Raw genomic sequence first — 24,360 nt, forward strand, 5'->3', positions numbered from 1 at the left:
AAAATATTTGAAACAACTAGTCTATTAACATTATAAAGATAAGAAAAAGAGATTGGGGAAATAAATATCTTATTAATATATAGAATGGATCACATATGCCTCTATTTATAGGTTTAAAAGAAATGAATTAAGTAGACGGAGATATGGGAGTTAAGTATATGTAAAGTCATAATATAATGATAAATCCTAGTGGATAGTCACACAATAAATGGATAATAATTCATAACACTCCCTCTTGACTATCCACGTGACAAAATAATATATTATTCTTATAATACGCTTGGTGATGTTGCCTCTTTAAAAACTTTGCCAGGAAAACCCAATGGGATAAAACCATAGCTAAGGGAAAAAGAGTGCAGCGCGTATTATTCTCCCCCTGATGATTTAAGCTCCTTGAGTCGACGCATCCCGATCCCATGAACCAGTTTCTTGAATGTAGAGGTCGGAAGTGATTTAGTAAACAAGTCTGCCAAATTGTCGCTAGAACGAACTTGTTGGACAGTAATATCTCCATTCTTTTGCAAATCATGTGTAAAAAAGAACTTTGGTAAAATGTGCTTCGTTCCATCACCTTTGATGTATCCTTCCTTAAGTTGAGCAATGCATGCTGCGTTGTTTTCATGTAGAATTATCGCTCCCTCATCTATCGTAGAAATACCACAAGACCCACGAATGTGTTGTATTACACTTCTTAACCAAACACATTCTCGACTAGCTTCATGAATCGCCAATATTTCTGCATGGTTAGATGATGTGGTTGTGATGGTTTGCTTTACAGAACGCCATGAAATAGCAGTGCCTCCACTTGTGAATAAATATCCAGTTTGAGATCGTCCAGTGTGAGGATCAGACAAATACCCTGCATCTGCAAAACCAACCAAACTTGTTGTCGGTTGGTTAGTAAAATACAACCCCATATCTTTTGTACCTTGAAGGTATCGAAATATTTGTTTTACCCCATTCCAATGCCTCTTCGTAGGGCATGAACTATATCTTGCCAATAAATTTACAGAAAATGATATATCTGGTCGTGTATGACTAGCAAGAAACATTAGTGCACCAAATGCACTTAAATATGGTACTTCTGGACCAAGAATTTCCTTTCCATCGTTCGGAGGTCGGAATGGGTCTTTCTCGACATCAAGAGATCTTACAACCATTGGGGTACTCAATGGATGTGATTTTTTCCATATGAAACCTTCCAAGTAACTTTTCTATGTAGTTTTGTTGATGTCCAAGGATTCCACCCTTGAGGTGTTCGATTTGTAACCCGAGACAAAATTTTGTCTTTCCAGGGTCTTTCATTTCAAATTCTCTTTTCAAGCATTCAACCGCCTTTTGGAGCTCCCTTGGAGATCCAATTATATTCAAGTCATCAACGTATACAGTAATTATAACATATTCAGATTCTAACCTTTTCATGAAGATACACGGGCATATTGAATCATTTTTGTAACCTTCTTTCAACAAATACTCACTAAGGCGATTATACCACATACGCCCAAATTGTTTTAGCCCATATAATGATTTGTTTAATTTAATTGAAAGATGTCCTGGAGAACTGGATGTACATGAGTTTGGTAATTTGAATCCTTCATGGAGTTTCATGTAAATATCAGTATTAAGTGAGCCATAGAGGTAGGCTGTCACAACATCCATTAGACGCAGATCAATCCCTTCTTGTATTACCAGACTAACAAGATAACGAAAAGTTGTCGCATCCATCACCGGAGAATATGTCTCCTCATAATCAATCACAGGTCTTTGCGAAAATCCTTGTGCTACTAATCTTGCCTTGTATCATACAATGTCATTTTTCTCATAGCGTTTTCGCACAAAGACCCATTTATATCCGACAGGCTTTACACCTTCAGGTATAGGGACTACTTGTCTAAAACTTCTCATTTATGTGAGACCCATCTCATTTTATCATGATAATTCTACTAAATACACATTTTGTTTAAGGAAAAGACGAATTACAAAAGTTTTTCCGTTACGTTTTAAGTGCTTACAAAAATAAGTATCTAGGATTCTACATCCTTACTAATAAAGACAACATATTGTAGCATTAAGTGTTACATGTTCCATATTAAAACTAGACAAAAGACATTGTTCACGGAAGCCTCAAAATTATGGTGTTCGGTTCTTGCTATAAGCTTGATCGGCATCCGGGATATCATCTACATCACCTAACATCAAAACCATCTCAAATGTTAGTTTTGATGACATATAAACATGTACAATCAAGTTCTAATACCAACCAAATGAAGACAAAAATAAAAATTCGGAAATAGGTTTGTCGCGCCCCGCGACAGACTCCCCTTAATCTTTCGCGGGCCGCGAGCGGCCCCGCGTGTCGCGCTAGTGTTACCTTCCCCCGTCGCATGCCGTGGGGGAACCCTTTTCCAGCGGGTGCAGGTTTTGGACCTGCATTTTTGCCCAGCACCAATTTTTCCAAAAATTCAATAACTTTTTATCTACATGTCCGTTTTAGGCGATTCTTTTTCCTGCGCGTCCGTAATAAAATGGATCCATTCATCCTATTTATTCGCATCGAAACCCGATTTAGAAACAAATAGTTCATAATTCCATATTTCGATTATTCGACCCGTTTGTTATATGGCATGTTTTACATCATTCAATCTTATTGATTTCTAAACTTAATTACCCATTCCCCGGGCTTGTCAAATTTGGCGTATCATAACCATTACATGGTTTTATGCACGCAATAGAAGTCATGTTTGTTTTCAATATTTCAAGCATGCCGCTTTATGCAATTTTGCAAGTAAGTTTCTAATTGTTTGACCCAACATCAAGGGTTCTTAAAATCAAACTTCGTGTATCCATTACATGGCATTTCGCGTTCTATCTCTAGCATTTCGCGTTCTATCTCTAGCACATTAAGTGGCTTTAAAGTCTCTACATACATTGTCGTTTTAAAAACATAGTTTTGACCCGTTTGGTTGTCGAGTGAGGACTTTCACTTCCTTGACAACCAGACTTATTCCAAACATTGTTTTGACCCATTTTCTATGATATACCAAACGATTCTAATCGTTCTTTTAAAACCCGTAATTACTTAAACCAATCATACTTTAACCGTCTATTTCGATCCGTTTGTTTGCCGAGTGAACTTCGTCACTTCTATGGCTTACCAACATACTCTAATTATTCAAATTGACTCGTTTGACCTATCGAGTGAACTCCGTCACTTCAATGACACATCAAACGCCTTTATCACACTACGATATTATTATCAAGCTATAACTAAACATTTTTATGCAATTGACGAAACTAATAGTTACGTACCTTCAAAGCGCTCCTTTTAAACGGCTATCGCCACCGGCTTGTCCGCTCGACGTTCCGGTTTCCTTGCCTATAGAGTTCAACCAATCTTTCGTTTAGAACTCTTATCATAACATATATCGCATAATTCGTCATAACATACTAATATGCGTTTTAGTTCAAAATTCCAACATTTAGCTCTCTGTTAGGCATTTCTACAAACACCTAAAGGGCATAATTTCATAAAAGTAACAATCAAGTTCATGACTACTATTTAGCCAGGATTAAACATCAATTAGACAAGTTCAATGTCAAATTTTTACATCAACATTTTGGTTTTACTCTATAGAGCTCAAAATATACTAGAGTGACAATCATAATCCTAGTGTTTAACAATTTTCTACAAAACCCACTAAACACCTATATTGGTGATCATGAATTTCATAAGGATGAGCAAAAATTCAACAAGCTAATGACTAGGGTTTATCCCTAGACATGATTTTATTCCAATGTCATCCAAACAATAATCATGCAAGCACAAATTTCGAATCTTATGTGTTCATCCAAAATTTAGGATGGAGCCAAATGGTGAAATTTGACATACCTTATGATCCCTTTACTGAGGTGATCACTAATTTATGCTTGGTTATCGTTTTGGGACTGATTTGAGCCTTCAATTTGATCAATTTGTATGAACTAGGGTTTGAAGGAAGAGTTTGGTCGCCCCCCTGTGTTTTGATCGATCCAGACACACACACAAGTGTGTGTTTGGGATTTTTAATTTTGTTTTAATAAAACTAGTTTAATTCTTAACACCTTTGGCCCCTCAACTATTTGTGAGTTTTATTTTAGGTGTTTTTAATCAACTCCTATATTACTACAAGACTTCTAACTAACTAGGCTATTTTTATTCCTAGTTAGTTTATCTTGTTTATTACCAACATTGAATTTATAATAACAGGTTCATATTTTCGGGGTGTTACAATTTATTGAGGGAATCTAATTTTGCCTTAATTGCGTCTTTCCAATTTGGCTAATCATTTCTTTGTTTACATTCCTCAACAGATTTTGGTTCTTGATCCTCATCATTTTCCATTACTTCTAGCGCTATGTTATATGAAAAACTGTCATCGACGTCGATTTCATTTCGGTTTAATACCTTTCTAGACATGATATAATTTATTGAGATCTCTTTGTTTTCAGGTACCTGAGGTTCTTCTGGAACCATCATGTCTAGTGTCTCTTCAGAAGACTCTTTTCTTGGCATTATCATTACTTCGACTGGACCATCTCCATTATTTGCTCCTTTTTTCTTTCGAGGATTTTTATCTTTAGAGCCGATTGGTCTACCACGTTTGAGATGTGCATTAGACTCATTTCTAACATGTGGTTGTCCTTCTGGGACACTTATTTTTACTGGAGCATTAGCAGCTGGTATGTGTGACTTAGTCACTCTCTTTAGGTCAGTGAATGCGTCTGGTACTTGATTTGCTAATGTTTGTAAATGAATTATTCTTTAAACTTCTTGTTCACACTCTTTAGTTCGAGGATCAAGATGAGATAGTGATAATTCATTCCAAATTATATTATTATTTTTCAGCTGCTTTTCATCTCCCCTAATGTTGGGAATGTTGTTTCAACAAAATGACAATCACCAAATCGAGCTGTAAATAAATCACCTGTTGATGGCTCTAAATACTTAATGATTGATGGTGATTCATACCCAACATATATTCCTAACCTCCTTTGAGGTCCCATCTTTGTTCGTTGTAGTGGAGCGATAGGAACATATACGGCACAACCAAAAATCCTTAGATGGGAAATGTCTGGTTCCTGACCAAAAACCAACTTTAATGGGGAGGAAGTGGATAACTCGTTGGCCTAATGCGAATTAGTGTTGCTGCATGTAAAAATGCATGCCCCCAGGCAGATGTTGGTAGTTTTGATTTCATAATCATTGGTCTTGCAACCATTTGAAGTCGCTTAATAAGCGATTCAACAAGTCCATCTTGGGTATGTACATGAGGTACTGGATGCTCTACACTTACGCCAATAGACATGCAGTAATCATTGAAGGTTTGGGATGTAAATTCCCCAACATTGTCCAACCGAATTTTCTTTATGGGATAATCTGGAGAATGTGCTCTTAACCTTATTAATTGAGCAAGTAGTCGCGCAAATGCCATATTACTGTGACAACCCTCACCAAATCAGGTATCCGTACGAATTAATTAATATTTAATTATTGCTTAATTACTGTGCTTGCTTACAATTGTGGTTAAACTGCTACGTGAATTCGGATACATACATGTACATGCATCATATACTTTAATAACTGTCACTCCATTATTTACACCAAACTATAGTGACAAACTTGATGCACAAAAGCACAGAAGCACAATGAACGGATAACCCATTAAACATGCTGATATAGCTAGCATCAGACAGATATTGTCTCTAAGGCCAGTATGAGCCGGGAATAGATCACTACACTAGTAGGAAGTGTAGGGAAGAGAGAATTGTAGAACTGCGTCACTAGGTGAAAGTTATAGTGACCGGATGTGCCTAAAACAGGTTCTAAACACAAAATCCTGCACTTTAAAACAAAAATTCAGCTTTTAAGCTAACTAGTAAAGTGCAAAAACATGGGAAAATAATTTTAGACACTTTCCAAAGTGTCGGGAATTCATCGTGTCACTAAAAATAACATTAAGGACACTCTAAATGCTTATTAAGCACTTTAACGGATCAGTATCCAACCGAACAACCGGACTTTACCCGGAACATAAAAATATTGTCAATGACACTGTTTTTCTTTTTCTGAGCCAGTTAGGGTCCCCGAACACCCTAACACCCGTTATAAAACATAACACACTAGTAATTGGTTTAACCTCCTAACTAAACTAACTATAACCTAACTATCTAGTTCAAAACTAACCAACCCCCCCCCCCCCATAACCGAATTCGGTCCCATATGTGGGACATGCCCATCACAACTTTGATTATTTTAATCATATTGCTAAATATCATCCATACACATTATACATTGGGTAATTAGAGATGATGGATTATAAATGTGTCCATAAGACTCTCATTTCATTCACAAACCCATCACAACAAAATTCATCTCTCCCTCTCCTCTCATCATTCTCGGCCGAACCCTCACCCACACACACCACCATTTTCGAGTTTTGATCTTGCAATTCTACATACATATCAAGGTGCTAGAGTTCATACAAGGAGGCTCGGTGCTTACGGAATCACAAGGACCTCTCTACATCGCTATTAACCACCTTGTTTTCGCTTGATTTCTTCCCTAGCCTTGAGCTAGTTGTAAGTGCTTCTAATCACTCTCTTGTTCATGATTGAAGTGGTTAATAAGAAGTTTAACGGATAAAATTCATAAACACTAAAGATCAAAGCTTAAAGTCTTGTAAGAATGACAAACAAAGTGGTTAAAGAGTAAATAATAGGGTAAAACTTATGAAACTTGTTTCGTAATGATTATTTCATGTTGTTTGATGCTAGTAGTAGAACGGATCGTCATCTAACCGGGCTAGGTCTTGTTCATGAAACATGAACTAGTGTTATGTTAAGTGTAAAAATGGTAAGATGATGAACTCTACTACTTATGAACATGAACTTGTGTAAAAGTGACTTTTCTTGTAAAATGGAGTTCTAAACTAGTAGATCTAAGGATCTACAAGTGGTATTTTCGAAGAACCAAGTGTAAGATGCAAACCATGTTTAAAAGCCGGATCTTTCTTGAAACAAAAGCATTTTTGTGAACAAACAAGTGTGTAGACACTTGTGTAACAAAAGGTTTTAACAAAGAAATATATTTGTAATTTTTGACCAAGAAGTTGTAAAGATGCATTGTCTTTAAAAATAAAGCTTTCAAGAAACCGATTTCATTTTTAAGGATAGAAAGATCTACTAAAAATATTAGAAGATTACTATGTATTTTCACACAACTTACAAGTTCATGTGTTTGTGGTTTATACTTGTTTTGACTAGTTTGATGTCTTGATATTGAATAATGATGATTGAAAATTGATTGATTGAGTTGTTAAAAGAAAATGATATGCTTGTAAGCGTGGCCACCTCCAGTTACAGAGGAAACTCTGGCAAAATTTTTCCAGAAATATAACACTTGGAAAATATTTTTACAACAAGTGTTATAAATATATTTTTAACTTGTTTTTCCAAATAAAATTCGCCATGGATTTTATTAAAAAACTTCCAAGTGTCGGAGGTGGGATTTTTATAAATAAAACTTGCTAAATATATATTTTCATAATAACACTTGTGTGAATTTTATGATTATTTTGTGAACTACATAAATATTATTTTTAGAGTAAAAATAATATTACTGGAACATACTGAACAGTAACGATTCCAAAATAATACTAACGCCCTCACAATAAATATTTAAGTTACACAGGTATTATTATTACCACCCGAACTTTAAATGTAACTTATGTATTTTCAGAAAATACTCTTAAATGCGTATTTTGATAAAAGTATTACTTTGGTAAAATTATATGGAATAAAATATAATATTTTTGGGAAAAATATTTATAATTTGGAGATTATGACTTAATAATATATTTTTTGGAATTACAAGAAAACGCACATGTATTGAAACCCACATCCTTGGGAAGGAGTATAATTAATACATAATTAAGAAGTGTAAACACGGAATAGTTGTCTAACTATTTCCCAAAAACTTAAACCTTAAGCAAAGGCACGGCCGTCCGTCTAATAGAAGTCAGTACGTGTAAGTCGTCGCACAGCAGGTTGACTGGGAGATTACTAGTTAGAGACGCATTTCGGTGAGTTCATGTCCCCCTTTTTCTCTTAACTGTTTTCAGTTTTTAAACTGCGGGGGTGAAATACATGTTACTATGATTACGAGTACTTTTTACATGGTATGGTTAGCGTAAGGAGGGTTACTACTTAGATCATGTGAGTGAGTAGGCGGGAACTGAAGGCCATTAATCCTCAGTGTAGGACCGAGGGTCAGTAGCGGTAGATCTATCTGGGTGTAGCGAGCCCAGCCCCAGGCCCAACAGAACGGACCTTGGGGTGACTTTGAGCCCGACGCAAAAATCTGCTAGGTTTGAGTCTTCCTACTGCACTTCACACATATCAATGGCCTTGCAAACCATTGGTGATCTCTTTATTTACTTATTTGCTACATACCAGGGTTTTTATACTTACAAAGGTTTTACATACTCACTACACATGAACTCGCTCAACATTTTTGTTGATTTTTCCAACTTACATGTATTTCAGGGAATTAAGGATCTAGCACGGTATGCTACGTTTTCACGCTGCGTAAGAGTTATGAGGTCATCCACATTTAGGGGTTGTGGCTTTTACCTGGACGAGTCACAGTTCTTAAACTACGTCTGTTTTATGTTTGTGGTTATGTCTTCTAAACAATGTTTTTATATTATTATGTTGTAATTTCTGTTGCATGTGTCAACGCTTTAAAACAATGTTGTTGTACTTTTATTTTAAAACTTAAATCAATGGACGATCTGCATGGTTTTACTTTCATATAGCTTTGTTGTGATTAAGCTATGGTATTAAGAAGTCACACCAAATTAACCCACGCTTCCGCAAAGCCAGGGTGTGACAGCTTGGTATCAGAGCTTTGATCATAGCGAACTAGGATTCCTTCTCGAGTCTAGACTATGATCACTAGGGCTCTCACGAAAACATTTTTACATTGCATACACTAAGTCCAGATCCAGAGTACAAAACGTTTTTACAACCAAAAGTTGAGCACTTTTCTTTCTTAAAAATTTATGGTTCAGTCGGGGAGACTGAGGGACTCAGTCGGGGAGACTGAGGGATTCAGTCGGGGAGACTGAGGGAATTAGTCGGAGAGACTAGGAGATTCAGTCGGAGAGGCTGGGAGGTAGTCTAGTGGGACTAGGAGAACTATTTGATTGCTCATTGGTGACTAACAAGTTTATATGATTATATGATTGATTATTTGTGCAGTGTGTGTGTGTTTTTGTGTTACAGACATCATGCCGTCATCCGGTACTGGAGAGTCGGACACCACATACCCCATGCCTATAGTATCAGACGACATAGTCTCATCAGAGCACGAGGTGTACACCTCAGATACTACCAGCACGGACGATGATGATTTCCAGCCATTTGTGCTGCCCGATGTCGTTGCTGAGCCCGCTGATGGCCCTATCGCTGGGGACTTGCCACTCGTGGTGATCCCTACCCCTATGCCCCTTGCCGCTTACCCTATTGTTGACATGCCCCTCGACGTAGTCGCTGACGACGACGTCGACTTGTTTGACGAGGACCCACTCGAGGATGATTTTGAGGGCGAGGCCCACATTGCTGCTGGTGATCTCCTACTTCTTGCTGATGCTCCTGCTGAGGAGGCACCTGTTCATTCACCAGTCCCAGACTCCTTTGAGTCTGTGGCATCCGCACCTTTGCACGTGCAGGGAGTGCAGCACCATTCGCATGACACAGTCCCTGATATGGCATCATTCGCTGCACCTGCACCTGCCCCTAGCTTTGTGTTCGATCATGTTATTGATGATGATTCGGATCGTGTTTTCCCACCCGGTTTTGATCCAGATCATGATATTGAGTTTATTCATTTAGATCAGCCCATGGAGGATCCTGTAGCCCCCGTTGATCCCTTGTTTGTTGATCCAGCTGACTTTAACATGGAGTTTGATGATCCGGAGCCTGCTGTGGCCCCTAAGCCAGTTGTTGCTCCCGACCCCGCATTCGAGCATGACCCTATTCATGCTGGAGAAGGTTCATCTCGTCAGCCATTTGGTCATGTGCCTTTCATGTCAGGAGGAGATCAGTTTGTACCTCCGATTTCTCATCATACTTTTGTTCCCCCTATTGCATCATCTGCTCTACCATCCTTCGCTCCATCTAGCGAGCCGTTCCTCTGGACTTCGCCACCCATCATGCCACCATCTAATCCTTATCATCCTTATCACATGGGTTATTCTACAGAGGATATTCTCAGATCTTTCATGATACAGCAGGAGGCGCTGACCCGTCGCGTGCAGGAGCTCGAGAGAGCTCAGCGACTCCCGTGCCAGTGCCAAACTCCACCTGCAGTATCTCATCCTCCACGTCCACTTTCACCAGATTCTGCCGCTCGCTTTTGGACTCCTGAGCAGCAGATAGCTTACTTGTTGAGCTCTCATCGAGCTATGGAGGAGGATTGGCTTCACATGCGATGTTTGCTCTTTTCTCATTTTCCCCCTCCTCCACCGCCATCAGCTTAGGGCCATTTTGTATGACACGGGTAAACTTTTGATGAGAGGACGGCGATTGTGCAGACTTTACAGCCTTTTTGGAGACCGCATTTTGGATGATCTTGACTTTTGATGATTTGTATATTAGATGTATTGACACTGATTTGATAGTTTTGGACTAGGGCGATGTGGCCCTTAGTCATGGATGTTGTATGATACAGTTGTGTACTTGTAAACCTTACATTGTGGTCTCGATTTATGACAGTGCAATCGCAATATTCTCATCATATGTGATGTTTGATTGATTGTTTATATTCTATAACATGAGATGTTATGTGTTTGATTTATTTATAACATGAGATGTTATATGTTTGATATTTTTGCTATGTACGTACACTTTACTTACTATGACCTGACCAACGTAAAACATCTTTTTAGAAGATGCCTCCAAGACGCCAGACGCGCATGCCTACCAACGAGGCAGAACTTCAACAGGTCATCACTGCCGCCATTGTGCAGTATGCAGCCTCACAAGGAGGAACCAGTGGAAGCAATTCCAACAACAACGGCAATAACAATCCGCCTCATGGTAATGTTGAGTCGTTGAGACATAATGCGATACATTTGGATATTTTTAGCACGTTCGCTAATACCATTTGTATATTCTAACGTATGTGCAGGGTGCACCTACAAGCAGTTCCTAGACTGCAAGCCTGTAAACTTTGATGGCACCGGAGGTGCTGTTGCTTTTGTAAGATGGGCCGAAAAGACTGAGTCTGTACTTTGAATGAGCAAGTGCGCTCCAGACCAACAAGTAACTTACATTTCTGGGCTATTTTTGGATGGAGCCCTATCATGGTGGAACTTACAAGTACAAACTCTTGGTGAAGCCGCTGCATATGCAATGACATGGAATGAGCTAAAAGAGCTTATGCGAAGAAAGTATTGCTCTCGCGCTGAAATTCAAAAGTTGGAAACTGAATTCTGGCATCTCAAGATGGAAGGACCCAAAATCGCGGAATATGTTCAGAGATTCCACGACTTGTCACATGTGGTACCCTATATGGTTACACCGGAATTCAAGCGAATCGAGCGCTTCATTTGGGGTTTAGCTCCACAGATCATGAGTATGGTCACTACTTCAAAGCCTACGATAATCACAGAGGCCATTGATCTGAGCGTAGCTCTTACTGAGGAGGCCATTCGTTTAAACAAGTTTTCAGATGTTGAGCCAAAGAAGAAGGAGACTCACGTAGAGTCATCTGGCGAGAACAAAAGGAAGTTATCGAACTTCAAACAAGGAACAAGTGGTGTTGGTAAGAAAGGAGAGTCAAGCACACCGGTCCAAGCTACAACCGGTGCTGGTAAGAAGGGAAAGGGATATATGGGTACACATCCCAAGTGCAACACCTGCCAGCGTCACCATTCTGGCCGGTGTGGGTTAAAAGTATGTGAAGCATGTGGAAAGGTTGGCCACCCGAAGGACTCTTGTTGGGCTATTGCTAGTCGGGAGGCCAAGGAGGTTTTGGAAATAGGACCAATAATCATGGTGGTAATGGGAATCGTGCACAAGGAAACAATGGAGGAAATGGAAATCGGGGCAACAATGCAAATCCAGCTGGTAATGTGAATCGAAATCAAAACAACAATCAAGTTGGGAATGGAGGTGGTAATGGGCAGAAACATGGTTGTTTTAATTGTGGTGACATTGGGCATATTAAGAGGAACTGCCCGGAATTGAACCAAGCACGAGGAAGAGTTTTTAACATCGAAGCGAGGGAAGCGCACCAGGACCCCAATGTTGTTACTGGTACGTTCCCTATAAACCAATGCTTTGCATCCGTTTTATTTGATACTGGTGCCGATTATAGCTTCGTGTTGTTAGAATTTAAGAATATGCTTGGGTTAGCCGATAGTAAATTAGATATCCCGTACTCAATCGAATTGGCGAATGGAAAGTTAGTAGACGCCAATGAAGTGGTCAGAGGTTGTGTAATCGAGTTGGGAGAGCGTGAGTTTACTTTGGATCTACTACTAGTCAAGTTGGGAAGCTTCGACGTAGTAGTAGGGATGGATTGGTTATCGAGCAACAAGGCTGAGATTGTCTGCCACGAAAAGATCATTCGCATCCCAACCGATGATGGTGAAACAATTGTGGTTCATGGGGAAAAGCGAGATGCGCCTTTAAGAATCATCAGCTGCCTGAAAGCCCGTAAGTGTTTACAGAAGTGATGTGTTGCCTTCCTGGCACACATTGTGGATAAGAGAGCTGCTGAACCGAAGATCGAAGACATCCCTGTCGTAAAGGAGTATCCGGAAGTCTTCCCAGAGGACTTGTCAGGATTGCCACCCCAGAGGCAAGTGGAGTTCCGCATCGACTTAGTTCCAGGCGCCGCGCCTGTGGCTAAGGCACCTTATCGACTTGCCCCGTCAGAGATGCAGGAATTGTCGACACAACTTCAAGAGTTGTTAGACAAGGGATTCATCAGACCAAGCTTCTCACCTTGGGGAGCTCCGGTCCTGTTTGTCAAGAAGAAAGACGGTAGTTTTCGTATGTGCATTGACTACCGGGAGTTGAATAAGTTGACAATCAAGAATAGATATCCTCTGCCAAGGATTGATGATCTATTTGACCAGTTGCAAGGTTCAAGCTTTTACTCGAAGATCGATTTGCAATCAGGTTACCATCAGCTAAGGATACAAGAGGAAAGTATCCCGAAGACAGCCTTTAGGACTCGTTATGGACATTACGAGTTCCTAGTTATGCCGTTTGGATTGACAAACGCACCCGCAGTTTTTATGGATTTGATGAACAGAGTTTGCAAGCCGTATCTCGACAAGTTCGTGATTGTGTTTATCGACGATGTTTTGATTTATTCAAAGACGAAGGCTGAACACGAACAACATTTAAGAGCCATTCTGGAGTTGCTGAAAAAGGAACAGTTGTATGCCAAATTCTCGAAGTGTGAATTTTGGTTGCGCAAAGTCCAATTCCTTGGACATGTAGTGAATGGGGATGGGATTCATGTGGACCCCACCAAGATTGAGGCGATAAAGAATTGGGAAACCTCAAAGACGCCAACCGAGATTCGTCAATTCTTAGGTTTGGCTGGGTATTATCAAAGGTTCATCGACGATTTTTCAAAAATCGCTCAACCACTGACACTACTCACGCAGAAAGATAAGAAGTTTGATTGGGGAATCAAACAGGAGGAAGCGTTTCAGTTGTTAAAAGACAAGCTCTGCAATGCGCCAATCTTAGCACTACCAGAGGGTACAGAAGATTTTGTGGTATATTGTGACGCTTCACGACAAGGCTTGGGTTACGTGTTGATGCAACGCCAGAAAGTTATAGCGTACGCTTCGCGCCAATTGAAAGTTCATGAAAAGAACTATACCACGCATGACTTGGAATTAGGCGCAGTAATATTTGCATTAAAGATCTGGAGACATTATCTATATGGTACGAAATGTACAATCTTCACAGATCATAAGAGTCTGCAACACATATTCAACCAGAAAGAGCTGAATATGAGACAAAGACGTTGGGTCGAGTTGTTGAACGATTACGATTGCGAGATCAAGTACCATCCAGGGAAGGCGAATGTGGTCGCCGATGCCCTAAGTCGAAAGGAAAGGATCAAGCCCATAAGGGTTAGGGCTTTGGAGATGATTATTCAAACAGATCTTTCTCTGCGCATTTGTGCCGCGCAGAAAGAAGCTCTTAAGGAAAGGAACCTTGAAGAAGAATATCTCCATGGGATGGAGAAGCAGTTAATACCAAACGACGAAGGAACGTTATGCTTCATGAAAAGGATTTGGGTTCCTCTGTTTGGTGGTTTGAGAAAAGTTATTTTTGATGAAGCTCACAAATCGCGGTACTCTATCCATCCAGGAGGGAATAAGATTGTTGGTGCAGTTGTCTGTCGACTACATCTTAGTTCGAGTCTTAGGTTAGGGCTGATTGTATCATGCACGGAAATTGAGAAATCATGTTTTAGACATGGTTCCACTTATGTGTCATAGGGTAGTTCCGCTTGTATGTCAGTGGAATGGTTTCGCTTATAAGGTAATGATGTAGTTCCGCTTATACGTACATGTACGTATAAGCAAAACCTACTTGCCTATATATAGGATCATTCAAGTGGAACCTAGCAGTTAGAGAAGTTGTGTTTTGTAATGGCGAAGCCCTGCCGAATCGTCTCCAGAGCTTGTAACTTGTTATAAAGAGCAATAAACAGAGACAAATTAGTGAAATCAAGCTAAACAAAGACTGAATCAAAGAATTCCGCCTCTGATTCAGTCTGAGCACTCTTCTGATTGACTCGTCAGGTCGTTTAACGATCCTACAAAGATGTACCAAGATCTTAAAGATTATTATTGGTGGCCTAGGATGAAAGGCGACGTTGCTGTTTATGTGAGCAAATGTTTGACGTGCGCCAAGGTTAAAGCGGAATACCAGAAGCCTTCGGGACTTCTGCAACAACCTGAGATTCCCAATTGGAAATAGGAACAAATTTCAATGGATTTTATAACGAAGTTGCCAAGAATGCCAAAGGGTCATGACACTATTTGGGTAATAGTGGACCGGCTAACGAAATCAGCGCACTTCTTACCTATCAGAGAGAAGGATAACACGAGTAAGTTGGCTGAAATTTACATGAGAGAAATCGTTGCACGTCATGGAGTGCCTCTCTCGATCATCTCTAATAGAGACGGATGGTTTGTGTCAAGGATGTGGCAATCCTTATAAGAAGCTTTTGGCTCACAATTAAATCTGAGCACTGCATTTCACCCACAGACCGACGGACAAAGTGAACGGACTATTCAGACGTTGGAAGATATGCTGAGAGCATGTGTTATGGATTTGGGCGGTAGCTGGGATAAACATTTACCTTTGGTCGAATTTTCATATAACAACAGCTACCACACCAGTATTGGTGCCGCGCCATTTGAAGCTCTATATGGCCGCAAGTGCAGATCACCGCTTTGTTGGTCTGATGCAGGTGATGAACAATTGGTTGGTCCTGATGTGGTCCAGGAAACCACAGATAAGATTGCACAGATCCGAGATCGCATCAAGGCGGCTCGCGATCGACAAAAATGCTACGCGAATAGAAGAAGGAAACCTCTAGAGTTTGAGGTAGGTGATATGGTATTATTAAAGGTATCACCCTGGAAGGGTGTGGCACGCTTCGGGAAGCGTGGAAAGTTGAATCCGCGATATATTGGCCCATTCAAGATTCTGGAAAGAATTGGGTTAGTAGCATACAAGTTGGATTTACCCGCCGAGCTGAACGGTGTTCATGATACATTTCATGAATCAAATTTGAAAAAAAGTCCAACGCAAGATACTGTTGTCATTCCCGCAGACGAGATTCATATTGACGACACGCTCCATTTTGTCGAAGAACCGGTTGAGGTTACAGATTGGAAGATCAACATAACCCGCCGGAGCAGTGTCAAGCTCGTCAAGGTTCGATGGAACGCAAGGCATGGTCCTGGATACACCTGGGAACGTGAGGACCGAATGAAAGAAAAATACCCCCACTTATTTCCCAAGACCCCTGCAACTAGAAGCAGAACTTAACATTTCGGGACGAAATTTTTCTAACGGGGGGAGAATGTGACAACCCTCACCAAACCAGGTATCCGTACGAATTAATTAATATTTAATTAATGCTTAATTACTGTGCTTGCTTACAATTGTGGTTAAACTGCTACATGAATTCTGATACATACATGTACATGCATCATACTTTAATAACTGTCACTCCATTATTTACACCAAACTATAGTGATACTTGATGCACAAAAGCACAATAGCACAATGAACGGATAACCCATTAAACATGCTGATATAGCCAGCATCAGACAGATACTGTCTCTAAGGCCAGTATGAGCCGGGAATAGATCACTACACTAGTAGGAAGTGTAGGGAAGAGAGAATTGTAGAACTGCGTCACTAGGTGAAAGTTATAGTGACCGGATGTGCCTAAAACAGGTTCTAAACACAAAATCCTGCACTTTAAAACAAAAATTCAGCTTTTAAGCTAACTAGTAAAGTGCAAAAACATGGGAAAATAATATCAGACACTTTCCAAAGTGTTGGGAATTCATCGTGTCACTAAAAATAACATTAAGGACACTCTAAATGCTTATTAAGCACTTTAACGGATCAGTATCCAACCGAACAACCGGACTTTACCCGGAACATAAAAATATTGTCAATGACACTGTTTTTCTTTTTCTGAGCCAGTTAGGGTCCCCGAACACCCTAACACCCGTTATAAAACATAACACACTAGTAATTGGTTTAACCACCTAACTAAACTAACTATAACCTAACTATCTAGTTCAAAACTAACCAAACCCCCCTATAACCGAATTCGGTCCCATATGTGGGACATGCCCATCACAACTTTGATTATTTTAATCACATTGCTAAATATCTTCCCTACACATTATTCATTGGGTAATTAGAGATGATGGATTATAAATGTGTCCATAAGACTCTCATTTCATTCACAAACCCATCACAACAAAATTCATCTCTCCCTCTCCTCTCATCATTCTCGGCCGAACCCTCACCCACACACACCACCATTTTCGAGTTTTGATCTTGCAATTCTACATACATATCAAGGTGCTAGAGTTCATACAAGGAGGCTCGGTGCTTATGGAATCACAAGGACCTCTCTACATCGCTATTAACCACCTTGTTTTCGCTTGATTTCTTCCCTAGCCTTGAGCTAGTTGTAAGTGCTTCTAATCACTCTCTTGTTCATGATTGAAGTGGTTAATAAGAAGTTTAACGGATAAAATTCATAAACACTAAAGATCAAAGCTTAAAGTCTTGTAAGAATGACAAACAAAGTGGTTAAAGAGTAAATAATAGTGTAAAACTTATGAAACTTGTTTTGTAATGATTATTTCATGTTGTTTGATGCTAGTAGTAGAACGGATCGTCATCTAACCGGGCTAGGTCTTGTTCATGAAACATGAACTAGTGTTATGTTAAGTGTAAAAATGGTAAGATGATGAACTCTACTACTTATGAACATGAACTTGTGTAAAAGTGACTTTTCTTGTAAAATGGAGTTTTAAACTAGTAGATCTAAGGATCTACAAGTGGTATTTTTGAAGAACCAAGTGTAAGATGCAAACCATGTTTAAAAGCCAGATCTTTCTTGAAACAAAAGCATTTTTGTGAACAAACAAGTGTGTAGACACTTGTGTAACAAAAGGTTTTAACAAAGAAATATATTTGTAATTTTTGACCAAGAAGTTGTAAAGATGCATTGTCTTTAAAAATAAAGCTTTCAAGAAACCGATTTCATTTTTAAGGACAGAAAGATCTACTAAAAATATTAGAAGATTACTCTGCATTTTCACACAACTTACAAGTTCATGTGTTTGTGGTTTATACTTGTTTTGACTAGTTTGATGTCTTGATATTGAATAATGATGATTGAAAATTGATTGATTGAGTTGTTAAAAGAAAATGATATGCTTGTAAGCGTGGCCACCTCCAGTTACAGAGGAAACTCTGGCGAAATTTTTCCAGAAATATAACACTTGGAAAATATTTTTACAACATGTGTTATGAATATATTTTTAACTTGTGTTTCCAAATAAAATTCGCCATGGATTTTATTACAAAACTTCCAAGTGTCGGAGGTGGGATTTTTATAAATAAAACTTGCTAAATATATATTTAGAATATATATTTTCATAATAACACTTGTGTGAATTTTATGATTATTTTGTGAACTACATAAATATTATTTTTAGAGTAAAAATAATATTACTGGAACATACTGAACAGTAACGATTCCAAAATAATACTAACGCCTTCACAATAAATATTTAAGTTACATAGGTATTATTATTACCACCCGAACTTTAAATGTAACTTATGTATTTTCAGAAAATACTCTTAAATGCGTATTTTGATAAAAGTATTATTTTGGTAAAATTATATGGAATAAAATATAATATTTTTGGGAAAAATATTTATATTTTGGAGATAGAATTAAAATATATTTTAAGTGTGACTTAATAATATATTTTTGGAATTACAAGAAAACGCACATGTATTGAAACCCCCATCCTTGAGAAGGAGTATAATTAATACGTAATTAAGAAGTGTAAACATGAAATAGTTGTCTAACTATTTCTCAAAAACTTAAACCTTAAGCAAAGGCACGGCCGTCCGTCTAATAGAAGTCAGTGCATGTAGGTCGTCGCACAGCAGGTTGACTGGGAGATTACTAGTTAGAGACGCATTTCGGTGAGTTCATGTCCCCCTTTTTCTCTTAACTGTTTTCAGTTTTTAAACTGCGGGGGTGAAATACATGTTACTATGATTACGAATACTTTTTACATGGTATGGTTAGCGTAAGGAGGGTTACTACTTAGATCATGTGAGTGAGTAGGCGGGAACTGAAGGCCATTAATCCTCAGTGTAGGACCGAGGGTCAGTAGCGGTAGATCTATCTGGGTGTAGCGAGCCCAGCCCCAGGCCCAACAGAACGGACCTCGGGGTGACTTTGAGCCCGACGCAAAAATCTGCTAGGTTTGAGTCTTCCTACTGCACTTCACACATATCAATGGCCTTGCAAACCATTGGTGATCTCTTTATTTCCTTATTTGCTACATACCAGGGTTTTTATACTTACAAAGGTTTTACATACTCACTACACATGAACTCGCTCAACATTTTTGTTGATTTTTCCAACTTACATGTATTTGAGGGAATTAAGGATCTGGCACGGTATGCTACGTTTTCACGATGCGTAAGAGTTATGAGGTCATCCACGTTTAGGGGTTGTGGCTTTTACCTGGACGAGTCACAGTTCTTAAACTACGTCTGTTTTATGTTTGTGGTTATGTCTTCTGAACAATGTTTTTATATTATTATGTTGTAATTCCCGTTGCATGTGTCACCGCTTTAAAACAATGTTGTGGTACTTTTATTTTAAAACTTAAATCAATGGACGATCTGCATGGTTTTACTTTCATATAGCTTTGATGTGATTAAGCTATGGTATTAAGAAGTCACACCAAATTAACCCACGCTTCCGCAAAGCCAGGGTGTGACAATTACGACTTGGTAGTAAACTCACATGTGACCATCTAGTTGATGCATCAATTAAGACCATAAAGTATCTAAATGGTCCACTGGGAGGGTGTATAGGTCCACATATATCCCCATGTATTCTTTCTAAAAAACTCATGGATTATGTACCTACCTTAACTGGTGATGGGCGAGTGATTAACTTCCCTTATGAGCATGCAACACATGTAATATCCTTAGATTGAAGAATCTTCTTGTTTTTCAAAGAATGTCCACATGAATTTTCTATAATTTTTCGCATCATTATTGATCTGGGATGGCCTAACCGGTCATGCCAAATGATAAAATTTTCTCAATCCATAAACTTTTGGTTTATGATTGCATTTGATTCAACTGCACCAATTTTAGTACAATACAAACCAGAGGCAAATGCGAGTAACCTCTCTAATATGTGTTTTTTTCCCGAAATAATATTTGTGATTTGAAGGTACTCATCATGTCCTGTAGTCTCAAGATGATATCCATTTAGACGAATATCTTTAATGCTTATCAGATTTCTTTGAGATAGTGGGGAAAATAAGGCATTGTTAATTTTAAGCAAAGTTCCACTTTGTAGAACTACATATGCTTCTCCAAAGCCTTCAATTAATTTTGTTTTACCAGATATAGTACCAACGCTTGCCTCTTTCATTGTTAAACTAGAGAAATAATCCCTTTTCTTTAGGATTGTATGTATAGTAGCACTGTCTATTAGACATACATCTTCACCATTAATATGACGTTTAGTTGAATACTCCATATGCTTCAAAACAAAACAAAGCTTCATAAATAAAAGTATAATATGGTTCAAACATAACAATTCCATAAAGTGCCCCAAAATACTTCAAAACAAAACATAGTGAAATCCCAAACAAAATGTCTTAATAAAAAATCAAGGAAATAGCATAATTTTAAATATAATCATTCACGCGTAGGGAAAATTGCAAGCATCCAACTGGTTTGTATCAGCCACGATATCACCAGAATCCAAATTAGCTTGCTCGATAAGGAAATCATCATAATCCAGATTAGTTGCATTAGTATGGTCCTTTTCACCACTTGGGACATCAACATTTCCATCTTCATATGTGAAATTTGTCTCTATTCCTTTTTTTGGGACCAATAGGTCCTGGGTTCGATTCTTAAATAGGGTTTTCCCATATTTATTGGGTTTTCTCATGAATTGGTGCATAGGCATTATGCCTAGTGTAGATGGATATGATCGGATGGTTTCGCTGATGACACAATGATAATCTAGTGGTCCGTTAGTGATCCAAATTTGTCGTTCCAAAAAAAACACCTTTGTGTAATACTCTAAAATGTTGAACTAATTACATAAATGAGGGATGACAGATATATGGAAGAGAAGGGGTGGATTAGAGCTAAAATAAAAATACACACACTAGGGGTGCACGGTTCGATTCTATCCGAGAACAACTGAATTTATCAAGAAGACAAGACAACAACTTAGGCCATCCGTAGTCATAAAGCCCCTTGTGAGGCGTTATGCGACACGTGTCGTGCCACGTCACACGGGGGCTTTATGGGGCGTTATATCACTAGAGCCCGTAGTCATAAAGCCCCTACCCATCATTACCTAATTCTTAATTTTCAATTCATTAGAATATTATAAAAACCCTTAATATTTTTTGATTGGTCATCACTTCAAAAGCAAATCCCATACCGCCGTTAAAATTATCGCACCACAACCCCAATTTTCATTTATAGCGCCCAAAGTTTTGGTGTTTGGGCGTTTTGACGGCGCTATCTTCTGGCAAAGCGCCCCACTACGCATTACCTTATAATTATAATAAACTGATTACGAACAAAACTATGAAGCGTGATCAGTGACGAACTCATAAATTATTTTATGGGGGTGCGGACGAGGGATTTAATCGAACTTTGAAGGGGTGCGATCAGGAATTTTGTCTATAAAATACATTATTTTTGTTTTTTCAAGGGGTGCGCCCGCCCACCCATCTCAACACCTAGGTCCACCCCTGAGCGTGATTATACGAATGTATATACCCTCATGTAAATACACATGTTGCATCCTTGGTAACTTCGTACTGGGCACATACATTTGTGTGTGTATGGGGGGGGGGGGAATAAGATCTATTTTTCCAGTTAAAATGTATGGGGGGGGGAATAAGATCTATTTTTCCAGTTAAAAATTTGATACAAATGTAATATTTTTTTATTTTTCACTCACATTTTCCCTCAATTCAGATAGAATATGAACAAATTTTGTTGATGAGTTGATGTATATATTATATTAGGTTATCACTTGGGTAGGAAAATTTAAATTACATCCATCATAAATATATCAATAAAAGTAATGCAAATAAAGTAACACTACATAAATTCCTCTAGTAGTGAAGTCGCAAAAAAAAATCCAAAGAAAGACACCTAGTTGGCACAATAATAAGTATACCATGTTTGATTGTTCCTTTGATATTGAGTTCCTCCTCATCCGCACAACTTCTAAACTCATCGTTAGGATCTTATTATTTTTGTTCCTACAACGAATCACACCCAGTTTCAGTAATCTTAATGGAAAACGCCAATAATTCAGTATTTGAGAAAAAAATGATAATAAAAACAAAGATCCATCATTCAGATAATTATGTTTAGTTTCGGATAAAGAATTCTTTATCGCAGCATCCAAAAGTTCTCTTTTAGAACTTAAGAGATCCCCTACAATTCTAACATCAGTACTCTTTTCATGAACGCTTGTGGCTGAACTAACTAAAAAGACATTCACAATATGGTAAATACAAGGAAACAGAACCAGCATTATAGATATTAAAAAATAAATAAAAAACTGGTATAAATAAAGTTTACCTGGTAGCATTTCAATGATGGATATAGAGTTTGAGAAACTATATGTCTACAACAGGTAACATATACAAGTAAGAAATAGATTTAAAAGAACATATAGCAGCAGATAAATCACAAGTCAAACCTGAGTGTCAACACTAAGAAAGTCCCAAACTTCAATACATCCCGATATAGTTGGAGACTGCATAAGTCTCAGCAAAATAGCAACGAAATAGATTACAGAAAAATAGCATGAAAAATATACTACGCACGAAAGATATATTTAAAACATGCCTGATGACAAAAATGCCCTTATATTTTTTTAAAAGATAACAATGGCCATTGTTTAGAGCTATCAATTAGCAACATTCAATGTAAAAGAACCAGTGTGTTTTCGTCACACATAGCATTCCCGCATGTATTTAGCCGAATTTGGTATTACACGAAACTCGATACGTACTATAGTGGCCTACGAAGTGGTTTCGATTAACAGGTGGGCTTAACGAAAACTGTTGAATACTTAGGTATCCCTATATTTTAAGATGCTTTAAAATTACGGTGAATTAGATTTAGTAATTCTTGGAGAAAATGTATCATCTTCAAATATATATCAAGAAGTTTGCAACGTTCTTGAATAACATCCACATCAAGTCCCGTTGACAGAAAGTGTTTTGGTGGGAGATGAAGATTATACTCTGGATATTCCTTAAGACGCCGGTGTAACTCCTCAAAATGTCGAAACCTGTATATACAACTTATAACTGAGTTAAGAAGGTACTGCATGGCACCAAAAATAAGTAGTTTAACATAAAAAGCTATAGCATAACAGTATGGTATACATTTAACACATTCTTTTAATAGACCAGTTAACATTGTTGACATCTGTAACAGATATCGGATAAACAACAAATGTCTTAGAGCCACTTTTCACAATGTTGGCACCCAACACCTTCAACAGTAAACGAATTATATCTTTCATAAGTTCTGTGTGTGCTAAGTAAAAATATCTAACTAATTAAATAAACATGATACACTCAGGTTAAGTTTGTTCTCTTTAATTAGATTTCATTTAGGAAAAGTCTTTTAAGCTTACCCTTTCGGTAAATTTGGGTCAGCTCGAAAACTTAATACGGGTAATCCAATAAAAACATCATAGAATTAAACAGGTTAAAAAGCATCTATTCAAATTTAATCAAAAGGCAAAATTAAGAACATGTATATAACAACCCTCCTAAAATAATTAGAACACCCCTATACGTTCTAAAATACACCCCGTATACGAAAACCGGTCCCGAATACCTTTAATTTTATAAAAATAAAATAAAAACAAAACTTAATGGTTCGTCGTGGGACGCAACAGATACCCCGTGGTCCGTCGCGGGGCGCGACAGCATGGCTCGAGGCCGCACCCTGAGCTGCCATGTGGCAGCCTCGTGTCGAACCTATGCGAGTGACCGGACAAGGCTACGCCCTAGACCCCCTAGCTCGCCCTTAGCTTTCGCGGGGCGCAACAAATGGCCGATCAGGCCCTATATATTTGGAGTTCAGGCTTCAGTTTCATTTGTTCATTTCCCTCGATCTCTCTCTCAATATTTCTGCAAAGCAATTATAATTTCGGATATAATACCCACTAAAATAACGAAGCTCTGCCTCGATGTAAGTATCATAACCCCCGGTTACGTATTAGATACGCTGCCCGATTGATCTAGTGCTCCGTAACGGCTGTCGAGGCTCTGCCCGACGTAGTCGTTGGAGTTCTGTCTCGGGGAGGGTATAACTAATGTAAATTGGGTTATTATACTGACGCGTGTGCATTGTTTAATTAATAGATTATAACCAGGAAGTCACAAGAAAAATACCTAAAGTAGCAAT

General features: G+C 38.5%; 1 protein-coding gene across 1 annotated transcript; it reads right to left on the reverse strand.

The window, feature by feature from the left end:
- Positions 1–365: 365 nt before the first annotated feature.
- Positions 366–1,160, reverse strand: LOC118491511 (secreted RxLR effector protein 161-like). Its single transcript, XM_035989348.1, has one exon. It carries the CDS (start codon positions 1,158–1,160, stop codon positions 366–368), a length of 795 nt encoding a protein of 264 aa, XP_035845241.1.
- Positions 1,161–24,360: the final 23,200 nt, after the last annotated feature.

This window comes from Helianthus annuus, chromosome 1 (assembly GCF_002127325.2).
Source record: "Helianthus annuus cultivar XRQ/B chromosome 1, HanXRQr2.0-SUNRISE, whole genome shotgun sequence".
NCBI classification, from domain to species: Eukaryota; Viridiplantae; Streptophyta; class Magnoliopsida; order Asterales; family Asteraceae; genus Helianthus; species Helianthus annuus.